The following is a 15,041-nucleotide window of genomic DNA, read 5'->3' as shown; positions in this document are numbered from 1 at the left end:
ATTTATTGCTACAAAGATATGACTCCCCTTAGGTAAATGGGAAATTCATTTTCCTCTACCCAACTGCAAGGATAGGGAGAATGAATTTATAACATCTCAACATGAAAATTTCCCACAAAACCAAAATGAATATTGTTTAACTCTATCTGAAATAGTACTACTATGCAATGCACATTATTGTATTAAGTCTTTTGTGGTTGGCCTGGAAATCACGCATAATATAGTTTCAATGAGAAAAATGTTCTGAGACAATTGACTTTCAAATGAACTTCTGGAATGTAAGCAGGGGAATAACTGCACACTATTAAATTCCATTTCATGTGGCACATAAGCTTACATAATCAGCTCTTGTACACCTTTGCTAGCCACACTGAAAAAAAAAATCCTGAATAGAAATGGTCTTATTCTTAAAATTGGGATTAGAGAAAATCCTTTACAAAGCCTGACTTTAATCATGAACAAGACCACGGTGTCAGAACAAAGCGAAATTGAGAATTTACGCCACTTTGTAACCTGGCTGTGCCACCCGTTCAGAAACTGAATATATACTAAGCCATATTTCTATTATTGATGAGATGGGAATAATACCTCATAGAGCTGGTGTGAGGGTTAAATAAAAAGTAAGTATAAGAGCGCCTTGAGAACTAAATTTTGGGGTTGATGAGATTGAGACTGTGCATTTCATACTCGGCACCAAAAATGTAATAGATACTTAATATTATCATTTTTTAGTCTATATTATGGTTGTTTGCAGACTGTCGTCCTCTTTGCTTTTATACTGCAAGTTGCATTGTAAGCCTGTGTAACGGGGCGCCTGGGTGGCTCAGTCGTTAAGCGTCTGCCTTCGGCTCAGGTCATGATCCCAGGGTCCCGGGATCGAGCCCTGCATCCGGCTCCCCGCTCGGCGGGAAGCCTGCTTCTCCCTCTCCCACTCCCCCTGCTGTGTCCCCTCTCTTGCTGTGTCTCTGTCAAATAAATAAATAAAATCTTAAAAAAAAAAAAAAAAGCCTGTGTAACAGTTTAATACATTTGCAACCTTTGAAGTACTTCATATACAAAGCAGACATTATTAATAATCTGATTTTAATGATAAAATATTTCTCAGATCAATTGGGCATATGTTGTGTATGTGTTCATATTTATTTAAAATCTCTCCTAAATATCATTAACCAGAGTTCACCTAAATTATATTAATCTCATACCTGAGATTTTGTTCAAAATATTACTCTGTGTAGTGTTGTTACAGGCATGTAGGTAATGGTATTCATGTATTCTGCTTCTCTGAGATACTAACTTGTTCAAACAACTGGCTGAAGTTCAGACAGTCTGACCAGGGTTTTATAACTGGAGGGAAGAAAGAGGAGATACCATAGAAAAAAATAGGCTCCCAGTATTCATGTGGGAGTGGAAAAGAGAGCAGTTCAAGTGTGATGATAATTACATAGTGCATTGCCAAGATTAAAATGAAAATGCACGGGTCTTAGACATTGCCATTAGATAGGAGACTAGGGAGCAGTCAATGACAGGCACCCCATTTCCTTTACTCTGTCCTACATATTCCTACCAGAATGTCTGCATCTTTGTATTTTTCCTTTGTCTCTCAACATTCAATAAACTCAATAAAATGGCTCCAATTACCTTCATTTGGGAAATATATCTGTGGTTTAAAAATCTCATCTCAAATTCTTACACCAAGAGGGGAAACATACTTCAATTAAGCTGAGCCAAGTGTGTTGAAATTTTTTTCCAGGAAGTGCTACTGAAAATATAACAAATGATTCTACTTACCAGTCTACTTAGTGTTAAGTACAACTGAAATGTTCTGGTCTATACTGACTGGAATGACTACTGATTACTTAAACAGCGATTGGTTGCTAGGAGACAATTACCCAATTGCTAGGCTTTCTGCAACCCTGTCTCCCAGAGCTCTTGAGAACTGTCCACATATTTGTCCCAGAACACTTTGGCAGCATCCTTCTGTACCTTCTGCTGAAAGCCTGTTAATTACGAGTCTTATAAACTTGGGTCTTTTAACCACCTGCCTTCATAATAAATGCAGCCTACATGCTCAGACTTGAACAGCATCATTTGGAATAACTGCTGTTTTCCCTTCCTTTAATTTACTCTTCTGAATTCCCAAACCTTCACCTTAGGCAACCAGAATGGACCAGAATTGGTGACTAAAACTGACGTGGGAAATCACTTGGATATGTAATGAGGTCAGAAGATCATTTGAACCTACCAGGAAATTTGTTAAATGTCCTATGACTTCATGTCAAGGCCCAGAGAACACATTCCTGGGTCAGCACAGACAGACAGAGTGAGGAGGCCCATTGCAGTCAATCGGGAATGAGTATGATCCAAGCACCCGCCATATGAGGGCCCTAAAACATACCCTTTGTCCTTTGAAAGTTAAAGTGTCTGGCCATCTTTTTCTTTGTTTTCCTTTATTTTGTGTGTACAACTGCTTCATACTTATGGGGGAGGGAGGGAGGTCCCAGCTGAGGGCTCCTGTTTTAGGGTCACGCTACCATAGCAGGCAACTACCTGCATTTTTGTACTGTGCTAACATAGCCTAAAATGCACTGCAGAGAGGCTTTCCCTCTCAGTCAAAATATTCTGGCTAAAAGGCATATACTACCTCTTCTTTTCAATTTCAGACTCATCAAAAGTTTTGAAATAAAAACCTGTCAGCTTTTGCTTCTCCCCAGCTTCAGTCCATCTTCTCCCTGGTGCTTGCTCGTTCTGTTCTGAGACACTCTTTCTTGAGAACCAGGCCCAGCCTAAGCAGACCAGGAAGTGTGCAGCTTGTCTGAGGATGCCCACCCCCCTCCCAGCCCCCGGGGCATGATTCATGCAGGCATTAAATGCAGGCAAAGCCCAAGGAAAGCTCCTGGGCAGATGCCTGGCATCCATGCATTCCTAGTAAGATGCACTCTGCTCTCTGCAGCATCTCTTCAGTCACCCTGAAGAATCTTTCTGCTCACCCTCTAGGACACCTTTCCAGGTGTCTGATTGACTGGGACTCTACTCCCTCTTTTCCTTGTTCTTCTGAAATTCTCTGTACTCAGCCACCTTGCTGTGACTTCTGGTCCACTGTTAGGATCTACTAAGATGCCCTCTCCAGGAGTAAGAGGTACCACCCAGATGTGACCAGGGCTTATGGCGTAATGCTCACTACCTGGCCACATCGACATGGAGAGCCAGCAAGCACCAAGTATCACTAGTATTCTCACTAGCATCACAAACGCTTTGTTCATGTTTCAGAAGCTTCTCTGGTCCTCTCCATATCAGTGCCATCCACCAACTTACTCTGCCTTCCCAGCCCCACTTCTGAGTCTATCATGTTCATGACATACAGTCAAAACTCCTCTCTGAAGTTTCTAGCTAGCTGCCAAATTCTAGTTATCTACAAACTTCTGCCCTTCTAAAGATTCCATCTACTTCAGAGCAGTCCACTTTCGATAATAACCACTTTGATATATATATATTTAAAAGCCAGATAAACTAAAATGGCTACAGAAACAAACCCTGTGAGGGGGCAATACAAGTTAGGTAGTTCTCCTAGTAGTATTTTCTCCTGGTGACCCATCTGGGCTAAGCACAAGTGATAATAATATATAGAACTCCTTCCATCAATGGAGATAAGGTCTTGAACACACACCAGGGTATGAGCTTCAACACGTTCACACACATAACAGACGGGCACCTAGACACACATGTGGACACATACACACCACGCTGCTTGGCAGGAACGTACAAGGGTAGACCCAACAGCCTAGAACTAAGATGCCTCTCACATCATGGGCTGGCAGATGGCCCAGGGACCATGCACAAGGACATGATTTTTTTTTTTTTTTTACTCTTTTAGCATCTTGGAGAGCACATGTTGTTACCTGCTGTCTTTGGTAGGCAGAGAAAGTTCTTTCCAGGTCTTCAAGATCTAGAATTTTGAAGACTTTTGTATCATCAATTTCGGTCCATACTGTTCCTTCCAGTTTATTCTGCAAACAAGTTAATAAGTTCTAGAGTTTATAGTTATACACAAAAAGAACAGATGTGGTTATTTATTTATTTTTCTTCAAATGGCTGCTATCCCTAATTTTTCATTCTACCAGATGCTCAAAGTGGGCTGGCTTCAAACAACATGTCATTTATTTCAGTTTTATCACGTAAATATCTGAGCTAGTGAGAACCCAAGTCCATACTAGAAAATGAAATCATTTAACAGCCAGGGCTGTTTCCCTTTTCAGGGACAACATAGTGAGCTGCTAATGCTATCCATTAGAGGGAAAATTAGAACAAATGGCTTACCTCGGGCAGCTTAGACCAGTTGAAGGATTTCAGGGCATTTGTGGGCTGAGGAATGTTTTTCTTCTTGAGTACCAGACCCAGTGGAGCACCAGGAGGTGGCATGATCCCCCCTAAGGGAGGTGGTCCTGGAGGAGGGGGAGGGCCGCCTGGAGGAAGGGGAGGGGGCGGAGGAGGAAGCATCCCACCTGGCAGGGGTGGAGGTGGTGGGGGCGGAAGGAGGGACCCTGGTACAGAGGAAGGAAAGGGCCCCCCTGGGGCTCCAGGTGAGGGTCCACCTGGGATTGAAGCACAGACAGCTCTCTGAAAACGTAAAAAAAAAAAAAAAAAAAGAGGTCAGTGGAAGAAGTAAATTCATCGGATGATTCTGACAGTCTGAAACTTTGCCTAAAATGTAATGTTACAGAGAAATTCATATTTCTGAGAAAATGGGTTTAAAGGGGCAGTAAATCAAATGGACTTTAGGGTCCTCATGGACGACTGAGTCAGCTCTTTGTATTTCGGCCCTCAGTGCTTATTTGTAAAGCATTCATTCATTCATGTATCTCTCACTTCTTGTAACATCATGGTTTGGTTTTCACAGAATCAGTTTTCATTTTAAGAAGTCAATGCGATTTTGCTTTGCTCTGATTAGAGGATCTGTATTAAAAACGCACACCCCCCCCCACACCTCTGCTGCCTAACCCACACAATAGCAGAGGGAGTGAGTCTTATAACCACTGTGATAAATCACAAGGATTTATTCCCCGAGGCAGAAGCTGTCTGCCTAAGGTGAGGGGCTCCAGGGTAAGTGAGACCTCGGCAGCTGCCCAGGAACGGAAGACCCGGCCCACGGAAGACCCGGCCTGCGGCCCCGGCCCTCACCCTGCTGAGCTCGTGGAGCTGTGCTGTGAGATCCACCACCTGCTGCTTGACTTGCTTATGCTCGCTAGTCTCCTTTTCAAGTTTCTCTTTCATTTTATTTAAGGTCTGCATCATCTCCTCCTTCTCTTGGGTCTTGGCATCACATTCGCGCTCCTTCTTTTCCAGTTTCTGCTGTAACTCATTGTGCTCTACACAAGAAAACAATGGGACATGAAAACGGGACTCTTCAAAGCTGAAGCGCTTTCTCTAAACAGAAAATTGGCTGAGGATGATTGTGAGGCTCTTTATTAGGTAAATATTATTCCTCTCCTCCATCAAAGGGAGTGACTTGCAGGCTCAGTGGTGTTCGTACTTGGAGGGGTCCTTAGATGAACAACGTTATTAGCTACATTTTGTAAAATATGGAAGAGACCCTAAAGTCACAGTTCTGAAGATGGACACTAGTGTGGGCATCTATTTGTGGAGGAGAATGGGGCTTGTTTGGTACTTACTTCAGGATCCTGTCATAAAAATGGCCCTTTAACCACTCTAGGGAAAACAAATACTAAAAGGGCCTCTTCTCACAAATTAGAAATGAGAACCAGAGAAGCCATTGTTTATTAGCTAGGTTGCTGGCTCATGTCCAACGAGCACAGGGCTGAAGGGGAGGATCTTGCTCTGTGAGGAAAGGCTGATGCCAGACGGCGTCTGTTCCAACACAGAGTCCCCTCTCCCATTCTCCTCTCAGAAGGCTACTTGGCCTGGAAGTATTTCGTGCTTCTGATAAATAATTCTTAAAACTTGTGAAAGCAAATGTTATCATCTCAGCATTAAAAACCTTAAGGGCATGAGAATCACCATAATCTGGGGAGAAAAAAATATTAACTCTCTGCTGTAGATTTACTGACTTCCCAATCCTGCTCTAATGGAACAAGGCCTCCAATTTAGCCAAATGCTTATTTACATTGCCAATATGTCTGCTGACTCAAGCCCCTCACAGGAGTGAGGGGCTTTGGGAAGAGGACTGATGAATTTTAGGCTGCAGATTTTCATTTCAAATACTTGGCCCCAATTCCTACTCTTTTTATTTAGTAAACCCACTAGAGATATAATCCACTGGGACAGAGCTACACAGAATTGGTCTCTATTTCTGAATCTGAGAACACATTGAAATTCTTGCTCTTTCTGTCTCTTACTTTGAGTCCCCCCAAACCAGTTTACAGAGAAGAATTCAAGCCACTAAAAGCCTTGAGGTTAAAATAACCATCAGCCCACTTCTACCACTCTGCGAATGCATCCCCAACTCACTGCACCCCATTTTCCTTCTTCTAGCTCCATTTCACTTCTCTTCCACAGTTGTAAGACTTGCCTCTTATCACTGGTCATGAAGCTTTGACAAATCCAGCTGTGCTTCAGAACCACCTGAGAGATTTTAACATTTTGGGAGTCTGTTCTACGGGTCGGGGGGATAGGGCTTAGGAATTGGTTTTCAAATGCCCCTTAGATGATTCTGATGTAATACACGTCTGGTAAGCTGCTGCTGAAAGGATTCGCTCCACAATGGACATCCATTTATCTCCACCTTTCAGGTCCAGAGAACTTCCCATCTCCTCACAGCCTCCACACACTGATTCATCAACGTGTGCCCTCTTTAATACAGCCTTGCTACTTGAAGCTTTCAGAAAAGAGTTCATTTTATCTACAGCGCCTCCTTTCTTACACTCCCCCTGTGACCTCACTGACCTTGGCCATTACCTCTTGTACACATCAGAATCCTACCACAGTCCCTATCATTTACGGTGCAACCACATGTGCCAGGAACTACGTTGGAGTCTATTTGTTTTGTCATTTAATCTTTATAACAACCCTGTCAGTTGGGTGTAACGTGCATCTTACAGAGGAGAGTGGAGAAGAGGACATGACTGCCTACGCACACACCCAGAGCCCAGCACAGTGCCTGACACATACAGGCATTCAAGCATCCACTGAGCAAAGGACTGAATGACTCCAAAGCTTCTGTCCTAGGTACTCTCCTCAGCTTGCACCCCTGAGTCCCCATGCTCTACAGTGTACCCCTAAAGTACCACCCGACCATTTTCTCTTCATTATAATCTCTCTTTAGCCCAACCTTTTAGTCAGCATTTTCTTTCTATAGCAGTTTCTGCAATCTATTAATGAAAATGTATGTGGCAACCTCACTTATGTGAGAGCACTCTGAATTCGTGTGAGGAACCTGTAACAGAAGTGTACTTCACATGCGGTATTTTCTGCTCTCCATGGTGGCCCTGCTTTTCTGCTCAATGGAAAAGAACAAATGTGATGAGGGAAAAGGAAATGCTCTGGCATCTCTTGGACCCTCTTTCAACACACTAAATATTGGGGTAAGTGCTATTGTATTTCACTGGCCGTGGCTAAATAACTTGGACAAGGAAAAGGAAGTCAGTTAACCAGCATAGTGAAAGAGCAGAGGCCAGGAATAGGACTGTTTTTACAAAAGGGCCAACTTTAGTTGCTAGTATTTTGAAGGAAGTGGGGCAACTTATGTTCATTCTCTGAGCTGGCACAGTGATGGGCACAAATGACCCTCCTGGCATTTGATGCTGAGTGTTAATACCCAAGACATATTCAAATACTCACCAAGAGCTGGTCTATGAATGTCTCATAATGTATGTATCGACAATGGTCAGTGATTTTCTACATGATTTTTCTGTTCATAACTGGTGCCAAATTAAGGTCACATGGTGAATGGGGCTGCTGAAACCAAGTGGCCTGGGTTTCTCTTTTAAAATTCTGGGTCATCCCTGGTGTTATTACATTTCTCAAAACCTAGTGTGACTTGACGAACAGTTATGGGGCGGGGGGAGGGCTGGAAGGAGTAGTAGTTAAGAAAATTTGAATCAATGAATACCAAACAGCAAATGCTACAAGCTCTTCCAAAAAAATTTACATAACTATAATAAAAGGAAAAAATATTTGGCAATCAGCAGGACAACTAAAATAGCTCGATTCAAGAGAAAACAGGGCAAAAATGCCCTTAAGACATAGAAAAGGAAAGACTTTTTGATGCACTAAAGTCAGTAAGAAGTATCAGCACAAATTTCTAAAATATACAGAGAGCAGAGTTGCCCAATAACCAGTAACATGGCCTCTTCTCTTGTTGGGTCCTCATTATTTACCTTTTCTCATCTTTTCCGCTTGTTCTTTCCACTGCTTCACTTCATTTTCATTAACCAACCTGTATAATAGTTAAAGGAGTATTCATTACAAAAAAAACATAAAAGGTCCACTGCCAAAATGCATGCTCTCTAGGTACAAAAATAGTCCACTGTACAGAAAACCCCCAGTGTGCTTGAAACCCATTTAAACCCGGATGTTACTCAGATATATTACATATGTATATATAGGAACTCATATTTGACGTCTAGAACATTTCAGTTCTCCCAGCTGCTATTTTAAAGTAGGATAAAATAATGTCTTACATGGTGACTATTATTTCACAGACCGCAAAATAAGAAACTTACATTCGTACGACATTCTTAATATTAAAGTTTTCCAAAGGTGTGGTGTCGGGGTCCTGTCCTTTGTCATTTTGAATAACTATTTGCTGTATAATTCTATCTAGTAGTAGCCAGTACTGAACGGTGTTGCCACTTCTCTTGTCTAAAAAAGAAAAGAATGGAGGAAAAATACTTCAAGTCGTTCCTAAACTAGGATGAATATTTTTCAATAGTGGTCACCTGCCAGAGCCACAGAACCAGAGATGTTTACAACATCTGCACCAGCACTTCCCAAAGTTTCTGGAATTCTGACATGCAGTGATCATTTATGTGACTAAGAGGCATTTTCTATCCCTTCTGAAATGTGTTGCAAGGCATATATTTATTTTTAAAATCAAAGTAGGTTATAATTCATCTCAGTTTTGTAATGTCACAATACCCCTTGAGCTGTGTGACACTTTGGACTGTCACAAAACCAAGGTTTGGAATCCCTGGTGTCCACCCAACCAAATCAGCACTGTTCAGAAGACAGAGCCCTTTGGATGACGGCCAAACATTTGAAAACACACATGGAAGTCACAAACACACTCACAAGGCATTTGGAGGCAGTGGTGCAGGATGGACATGAAGTGAGGGTAAGCTTCACTATGGGTCAGCCTCTTCCTGGTCAGCTCAAACATCTGAGTCGCACTTTTTGTGTCTATGTGAACCTATTCCATACGAAAAAGAAATCTAAGTCAAACACCCAATATCCTCAATACCTGCAATGTAAGGTAAGCAAATCCAAGGCAAACAGAGCTAATCCTGCCACTTAGGTAGCAGGTTCTACCCAGTCCATGTCAACTCAACACACATTACAACAGGGAAATTCCTTGAGTTGATGAGTTAAATCAGAATAATTGTGAGCATACCTACCAGTTCAAATCTTTTGGCAAATTCTAGTTCATCTTCATTTCGGAGCATTTCAAAAAAATCTAAATGTCTGAAATCCAATAAAAGAGAAGCTATTAAAAGTAGAATATGCTACAAACACAAGCACATGGGAATCAGGACATTAATACTAAGACCTTTCCTGAATATTCAGATTTCTCTAAAAGAAATAAGACAACAAAATTTGAATGCCTTTGCTTAACTCTGTTTAAGGAAAAAGACATATTCTGACTGAAATGAGATCACAATAAGAGACAAATTTAAAAGCCTAGGATGCCTAGTACATAGTAGACAATTAATAAATGTTTATCAAATCCAAAAACAGTCAAGTCCAGGTTCTGCTCACAGACTCCCTTTATGGAAAAATGAGCCCACATACCTACACTTGCCTGATTGATGAATTAAGACCACAAAAGAAATATTCATGCCATTCACTTATTCATTTATTGAACCCCTACTATGTATTTTAGACACTGGGAATGGTAAGTTCTATGAAGACAAATACATCAGGGTAAAGGGAAAAGAGAATGATGGCAGGTGAGGTGAGTTGTGTACACACACTGGCTGGAAAAGGTCTCTCTGAAGGGAAAAAGGGAATAAACAATTTGGACATCTGTGGGAAGATCTTTTAATGCTGAGAAAATAGGAAGTGCAAAGACCCTGAGGCAAAAGTATTTTGACATGTTCATAGACTACCAAGGAGAAGAGAATGTCAGAGTGCATTAATGAGGGAGAGGAGCAGTAGAAGGAAAGATCTGAGAGCTAGTGGGATATCTTAGAAATAGTGAAATGATTGCAAACAAGAGCAAATGAACAAGAGAGTGAAAATTCACATTCACAGAATGCCTATCATGGTGCCAAGTGATTCCATGTTTTATAGTCAATCTTCATTAACAGCCCATAAAAGATAGTGGTCATCATTATCATCATTATTATTACTATTTCTTGGGGGGGGGGGGAAACAACCAGTAAGATTCAGAAAGATTGAATACCTTGACCAGAACACATAGCAAGTTAAGAGGTAGGACAAGGATGTGGATTCAATCTGATGCCACAATCCTCATTAAGTTCTCTGTACGATGTGCTGCTGCTTTCACCGACAAAGTTTTAATATAAAAGCACCATTTGTTGAACTAATATTCGGGGGCCAGCTCCTTATGTTACAGAAAGGTCACATGCAATTCACAGGCACTGTGTACATGGAAAAAGCATGAATTATCTCAGATGATAACAGTCTGACTTACCTATCTAATGTTGAATTTTCATGCTCCCTTAATTTATCTATTACAGGCTGAATTCCTAACATCAGAAATTCATAGCGAAGATGAAGTCTGAAGTCCAAACTTTCCTGAAAGTGAAAGGGTGATAAAACACATATTTATGCTTTTTGGACTATGTGCATAGAAATCTTTTTTAAAAGATTATTCTTTAATAATGCATGTTTTCAAGAGTAGTACAGAAGGCTCTTACCACTCCTGCACCTTGGCTTAGCACTGCATTGATGAAGGACATGATGGCAGTCTTGAGACTCACTTCATCTCGATACCGCCCTGTGCTTTTATCCAAGTCATTAATCAACGTCTATAAAAACAAAGGACTGAATCATCACTAATCTTACGCTCATTTTATTAATTTTTATACTCAGAAGTAAATTTTTTAAATCTTGTGTTTAGTCAGAATTACATTAATCCATAGAAAGCCACCTTTTATTTTTCCTAAAATTAGTTCAAAAAACTCTTACTTTCAAACTTCCTACATCACCCATGTTCATTTATACATGTATACAAAATATAAAAGACTGCGCTTTATTGATTTGGCTTGCTTTTTATATTTGGGTATAAATACGGTGACATAATCTCACTGTTTATATTGATACTAAATCAAGAATGGTAACCTTAAGACTTTCAGGGAACACTGCATTTAGTGGATTCAGAAGATATGTGCTATATCATGTGTAGGAAGCAGGGTCTCATTTTCAAATTCAGTAAATCTAAAATCCCAGGTTGATCAACTATTGAAAGCATATTATACTCCGGTACTAAAACCCAAGAGGAAGGAAACACTTGAGTCATCACCACAGAGGGAAATCTCAAGTTACGTTCCCCCCTCAGGGCCAGGAAAGCACCTGTCAGGAAGGGTGGATGACAGAGCGTAGAGCGCCCATGCCCACCTGAAAGCGGGTTCTTTCACTGGCATACTTCTGGTAATGCAGCATGGCCTGCAGAACCTTCTTGTGGCCCCCAGGAACCAGGCACACGGCGCCCAAGATTTCCAGCACGGCCACCTTCGTTTTAATGTTCTCTGTGCTCAGACTCTGAGCAATCACATTAATACTCTCAGAGTGAGCCAGGACATGAGCCCGACCTTGAGAGTTGTTCATTAGCGCCTTTATACATCCAATGAGAGAGGTATGTATTCGAGACTCTGAGGTCTCATAGTCCATGGTCTTTAGAAAGTTGAGAATACATGACAGGCCATCCAAGTCGATGAATCTGGTTACAAACCTGGCAGGAGAAGAAGGTTAAAATGGATCAGACTTAGGTCTCTTTGGAATTTTCTAATAGCCCTTAAAGGAAAAGTTTTGCAGGGCAGGAGAAAAGAAGATGTACTTCCTGTAGTACTAAAGACCTAGATGGATGAAGTCTTCTTAATTCCTGACCTCTTCCTCAGCACAAACCCAATGGTCAGGTCTACCAGAAATGTGAAGTAATCTCTATTTGAGATAAACAGGTCTCAACCGATACAAAAAAAAAAAAAATGAACAGATCATGTAACTACAGTAAAATCAGGAACAAGACACTCAGAATATGTGTCTTAAGTTAAAGTCATCTGCTGATCCTGTGTTATTATAGCATCCAGCCCCTAAACACCTTTTGTTAACCATTGACCCAAATCAATGAAAGTCAAAGAGCATCCTTAAGCTCCAGGATATTTGTTTGTCAAACAAATGATAATCTATATTACTAACATTTTGTAGCAAAACTCTTCTTTTGTAGGACATGCTACTGGAATCCCTCTACGTAAAACAAATAAGGGCATCTGGCTGGCTCAGTCCATAGAGCACACGACTCCTGATTTCAGTCTCATGAGTTCAAGCCCCATGATGGGCCTGGAGCCTACTTAAAAAACTAAATAGGGGTGCCTGGGTGGCTCAGTCGGTTAAGCTTCTGCCTTCGGCTCGGGTTGTGATCCTAGGGTTCTGCGATCGAGCCACGCATCGGGCTCCCTGCTCAGCGGGGAGCCTGCTTCTCCCTCTCCCTCGGCCTGCCTGCCTGTCTGCCTACTTGTGATCTCTCTCTCTCTAATAAAAAAAAAAAAAATCTTAAAAAATACTAAATAAACTGCTAAAACAAAAGTAAGCCTTTGTTACTGCACATTAATTGATTTCCATGGCATTTATTTACTGTAAAGTTGATCAGTGAGAATAATTCACGATGCACATATACATGTGAAGTTCTGAAAATTTCAGAAGTAACATAACTTGTTTATATGATTACTCCAGAAATTTCCAAACTTACTTAGTCGTGGATACCTATTAACATCTGAGAATGCAAACACATACAAATAGGGACATACTGATATAGTTAAGATTGGCTACAAAACGTTTGTCATACAACTGCATAGAATTTTTGGTAAATCAGTATATTTTTCTTAGTTAGCATTTTATAGTCAAATAAAGAAAAGGAAATCTTTATTTTCCAGCCATTTCATGCAGTCACACAATGCAGATATGGCCCAGCTGGTTAAATCAACTGGCTTCATTCATAGCCCCTACGTTAATGAAATGTACCTATAAGCATCCCAATATCTCACCAAACCTTAAAGACTAATTAATGGAAAATGAAGGTGTGGGAGATACACAGGGAGGCTGACTGCCCATCTCTTTTAAGCAACAGTTTTATTGAGATATAACTCACATGCCATAAAATTCATACTTTCGAACGTACAATTCAGTGATATTCACAGAGTTGTGCAATCACTGACATCATCTGATTTCAGAACACTCTAGTCTTCCCCAAAAGACCATTTCCCCCCCCAACCCTAAGCAACCACTAATCTTTCTGTCTGTATGGATTGGTCTTTTCTGGACATTTCATATAAATGGAATCATGCAATATGTTGTCTTTTTTCATCTGGCTTCTTTTACTTTGCATAAATATTTTCAAGGCTCATCCACGTTCTAGCATGTTATCAATAGTCTATTCCTTTCTAGGACTGAATAATAATTCATTGTATGGATATATCACATTCTATTTATCCATTCATCAGCTGATAGAATTTGGGTTGTTTCTACTTTTTGGTGATTATGAATACTGTTAACATGAACATTCCTGTTCCCTTGGCTATATATCAAGGAATAGAATTGTCAGGTGATAGGACAACACTATGTTTAACATTCTGAGGAACTGTCCAACTGTTTTCTGAAGTGGCTGCACCATTTTACTTTCCCACCAGCAATGTACAAGGGTTGCAATTTCTCCACATCTGCACAAACACTTGCTAGTCTGTCTTTTTAAATTTTAGCCATCTTAACAGCTATCTGCATATCTTTAATTGAAGAAAATCAATTTATTCAATGTTCAATGATTAAATTATTTCACCCATGATCCAACGGAATGCTTTGAAGACTTCCTTGAAAGTTTGGCTATTGCAGAAAAAAGAATAAAGTAGGGTAGGAAAGAAGGGAGAAAGAAAAGACAGAAGAAGAAAAAAGAAAAAAAAGAGAGAGAAAAGTAATACATGCTACCCAGGAAAGAATTACCTCATTGGTTTTGTCCTTAGTGCTGTCTTCAAACTCTCTATAGTTTTACTTCTCTCTTCTTCCTCTTCCTTCTCTAAAGCCAGGAGAGATTTTCTCTATGCAAAGAAAACTGAAGTTACCTCTTCAAATTCTATGATTTAATTAGGGTACAAGCAAGACAAGTCCACAGATTACATGCTATTATCACTTTTAATACAAATAAATAATCAGTAAATCTATGACTAGGATTGCTATAAAACCAAAATATAGAGCAAAAGTACTAAGAATTCCAGATTTGTTATCTCTATTGAAAGTTCTTTCAAAATTTAGATAAAGCTTTAAGAAATGTTTAGAAATCTTCAGTAGAGTTAACTTGCCCAAGTATAGTTGTAGAACTACTCTATAACTACACTCTGATGAAGACATTACTATTTATATTTGATAGAAAGAGGGTTGGATCTGCAGTTAAATACAGTATTCTGGCAACTGAAGTTAGTAACATTATCACAATATCAAACCAAGGCAGTTTGTGTAATCCTCAAGCCAAAAAGTAGAATCTTTTACACTTTGTGTTACATCAAATTATTTAACAGGAACAATCAAATCGGACATGATACTAAGATGGACAATTCTTTCAGAGTAAATACTTAGCATCAGTTGGAAATTAGGCTGTGGAGTGTGTGTGTGTGTGTGTGTGTGTGTGTGTGTGTGTGTGTGTG

General features: G+C 40.3%; 1 protein-coding gene across 5 annotated transcripts in view; it reads right to left on the bottom strand.

Moving 5' to 3' along the window:
• The window catches only part of DAAM1 (dishevelled associated activator of morphogenesis 1), a 164,812-nt gene that overhangs the window by 35,649 nt on the left and 114,122 nt on the right, over positions 1 to 15,041 (bottom strand). For all 5 annotated transcript variants that reach the window (XM_073895288.1, XM_025869940.2, XM_073895289.1 and 2 more), the window contains 11 exons: positions 14,344 to 14,438; positions 11,752 to 12,085; positions 11,052 to 11,162; positions 10,826 to 10,929; positions 9,567 to 9,633; positions 9,244 to 9,361; positions 8,676 to 8,814; positions 8,331 to 8,389; positions 5,176 to 5,363; positions 4,315 to 4,614; positions 3,897 to 4,004 (listed from right to left, as the gene is read on the bottom strand). In XM_073895288.1, coding sequence (XP_073751389.1) covers positions 3,897 to 4,004; positions 4,315 to 4,614; positions 5,176 to 5,363; positions 8,331 to 8,389; positions 8,676 to 8,814; positions 9,244 to 9,361; positions 9,567 to 9,633; positions 10,826 to 10,929; positions 11,052 to 11,162; positions 11,752 to 12,085; positions 14,344 to 14,438 — 1,623 coding nt within the window. The remainder of the gene's footprint in view (positions 1 to 3,896; positions 4,005 to 4,314; positions 4,615 to 5,175; positions 5,364 to 8,330; positions 8,390 to 8,675; positions 8,815 to 9,243; positions 9,362 to 9,566; positions 9,634 to 10,825; positions 10,930 to 11,051; positions 11,163 to 11,751; positions 12,086 to 14,343; positions 14,439 to 15,041) is intronic.

This window comes from Callorhinus ursinus, unplaced genomic scaffold (genome assembly GCF_003265705.2).
Source record: "Callorhinus ursinus isolate GAN/ISIS: 27379988/994484 unplaced genomic scaffold, GSC_fseal_2.0 scaffold8, whole genome shotgun sequence".
NCBI lineage: Eukaryota > Metazoa > Chordata > Mammalia > Carnivora > Otariidae > Callorhinus > Callorhinus ursinus.
Note: the sequence above shows the minus strand (reverse complement) of the source record. Positions and strands in the feature narration are given on the sequence as shown.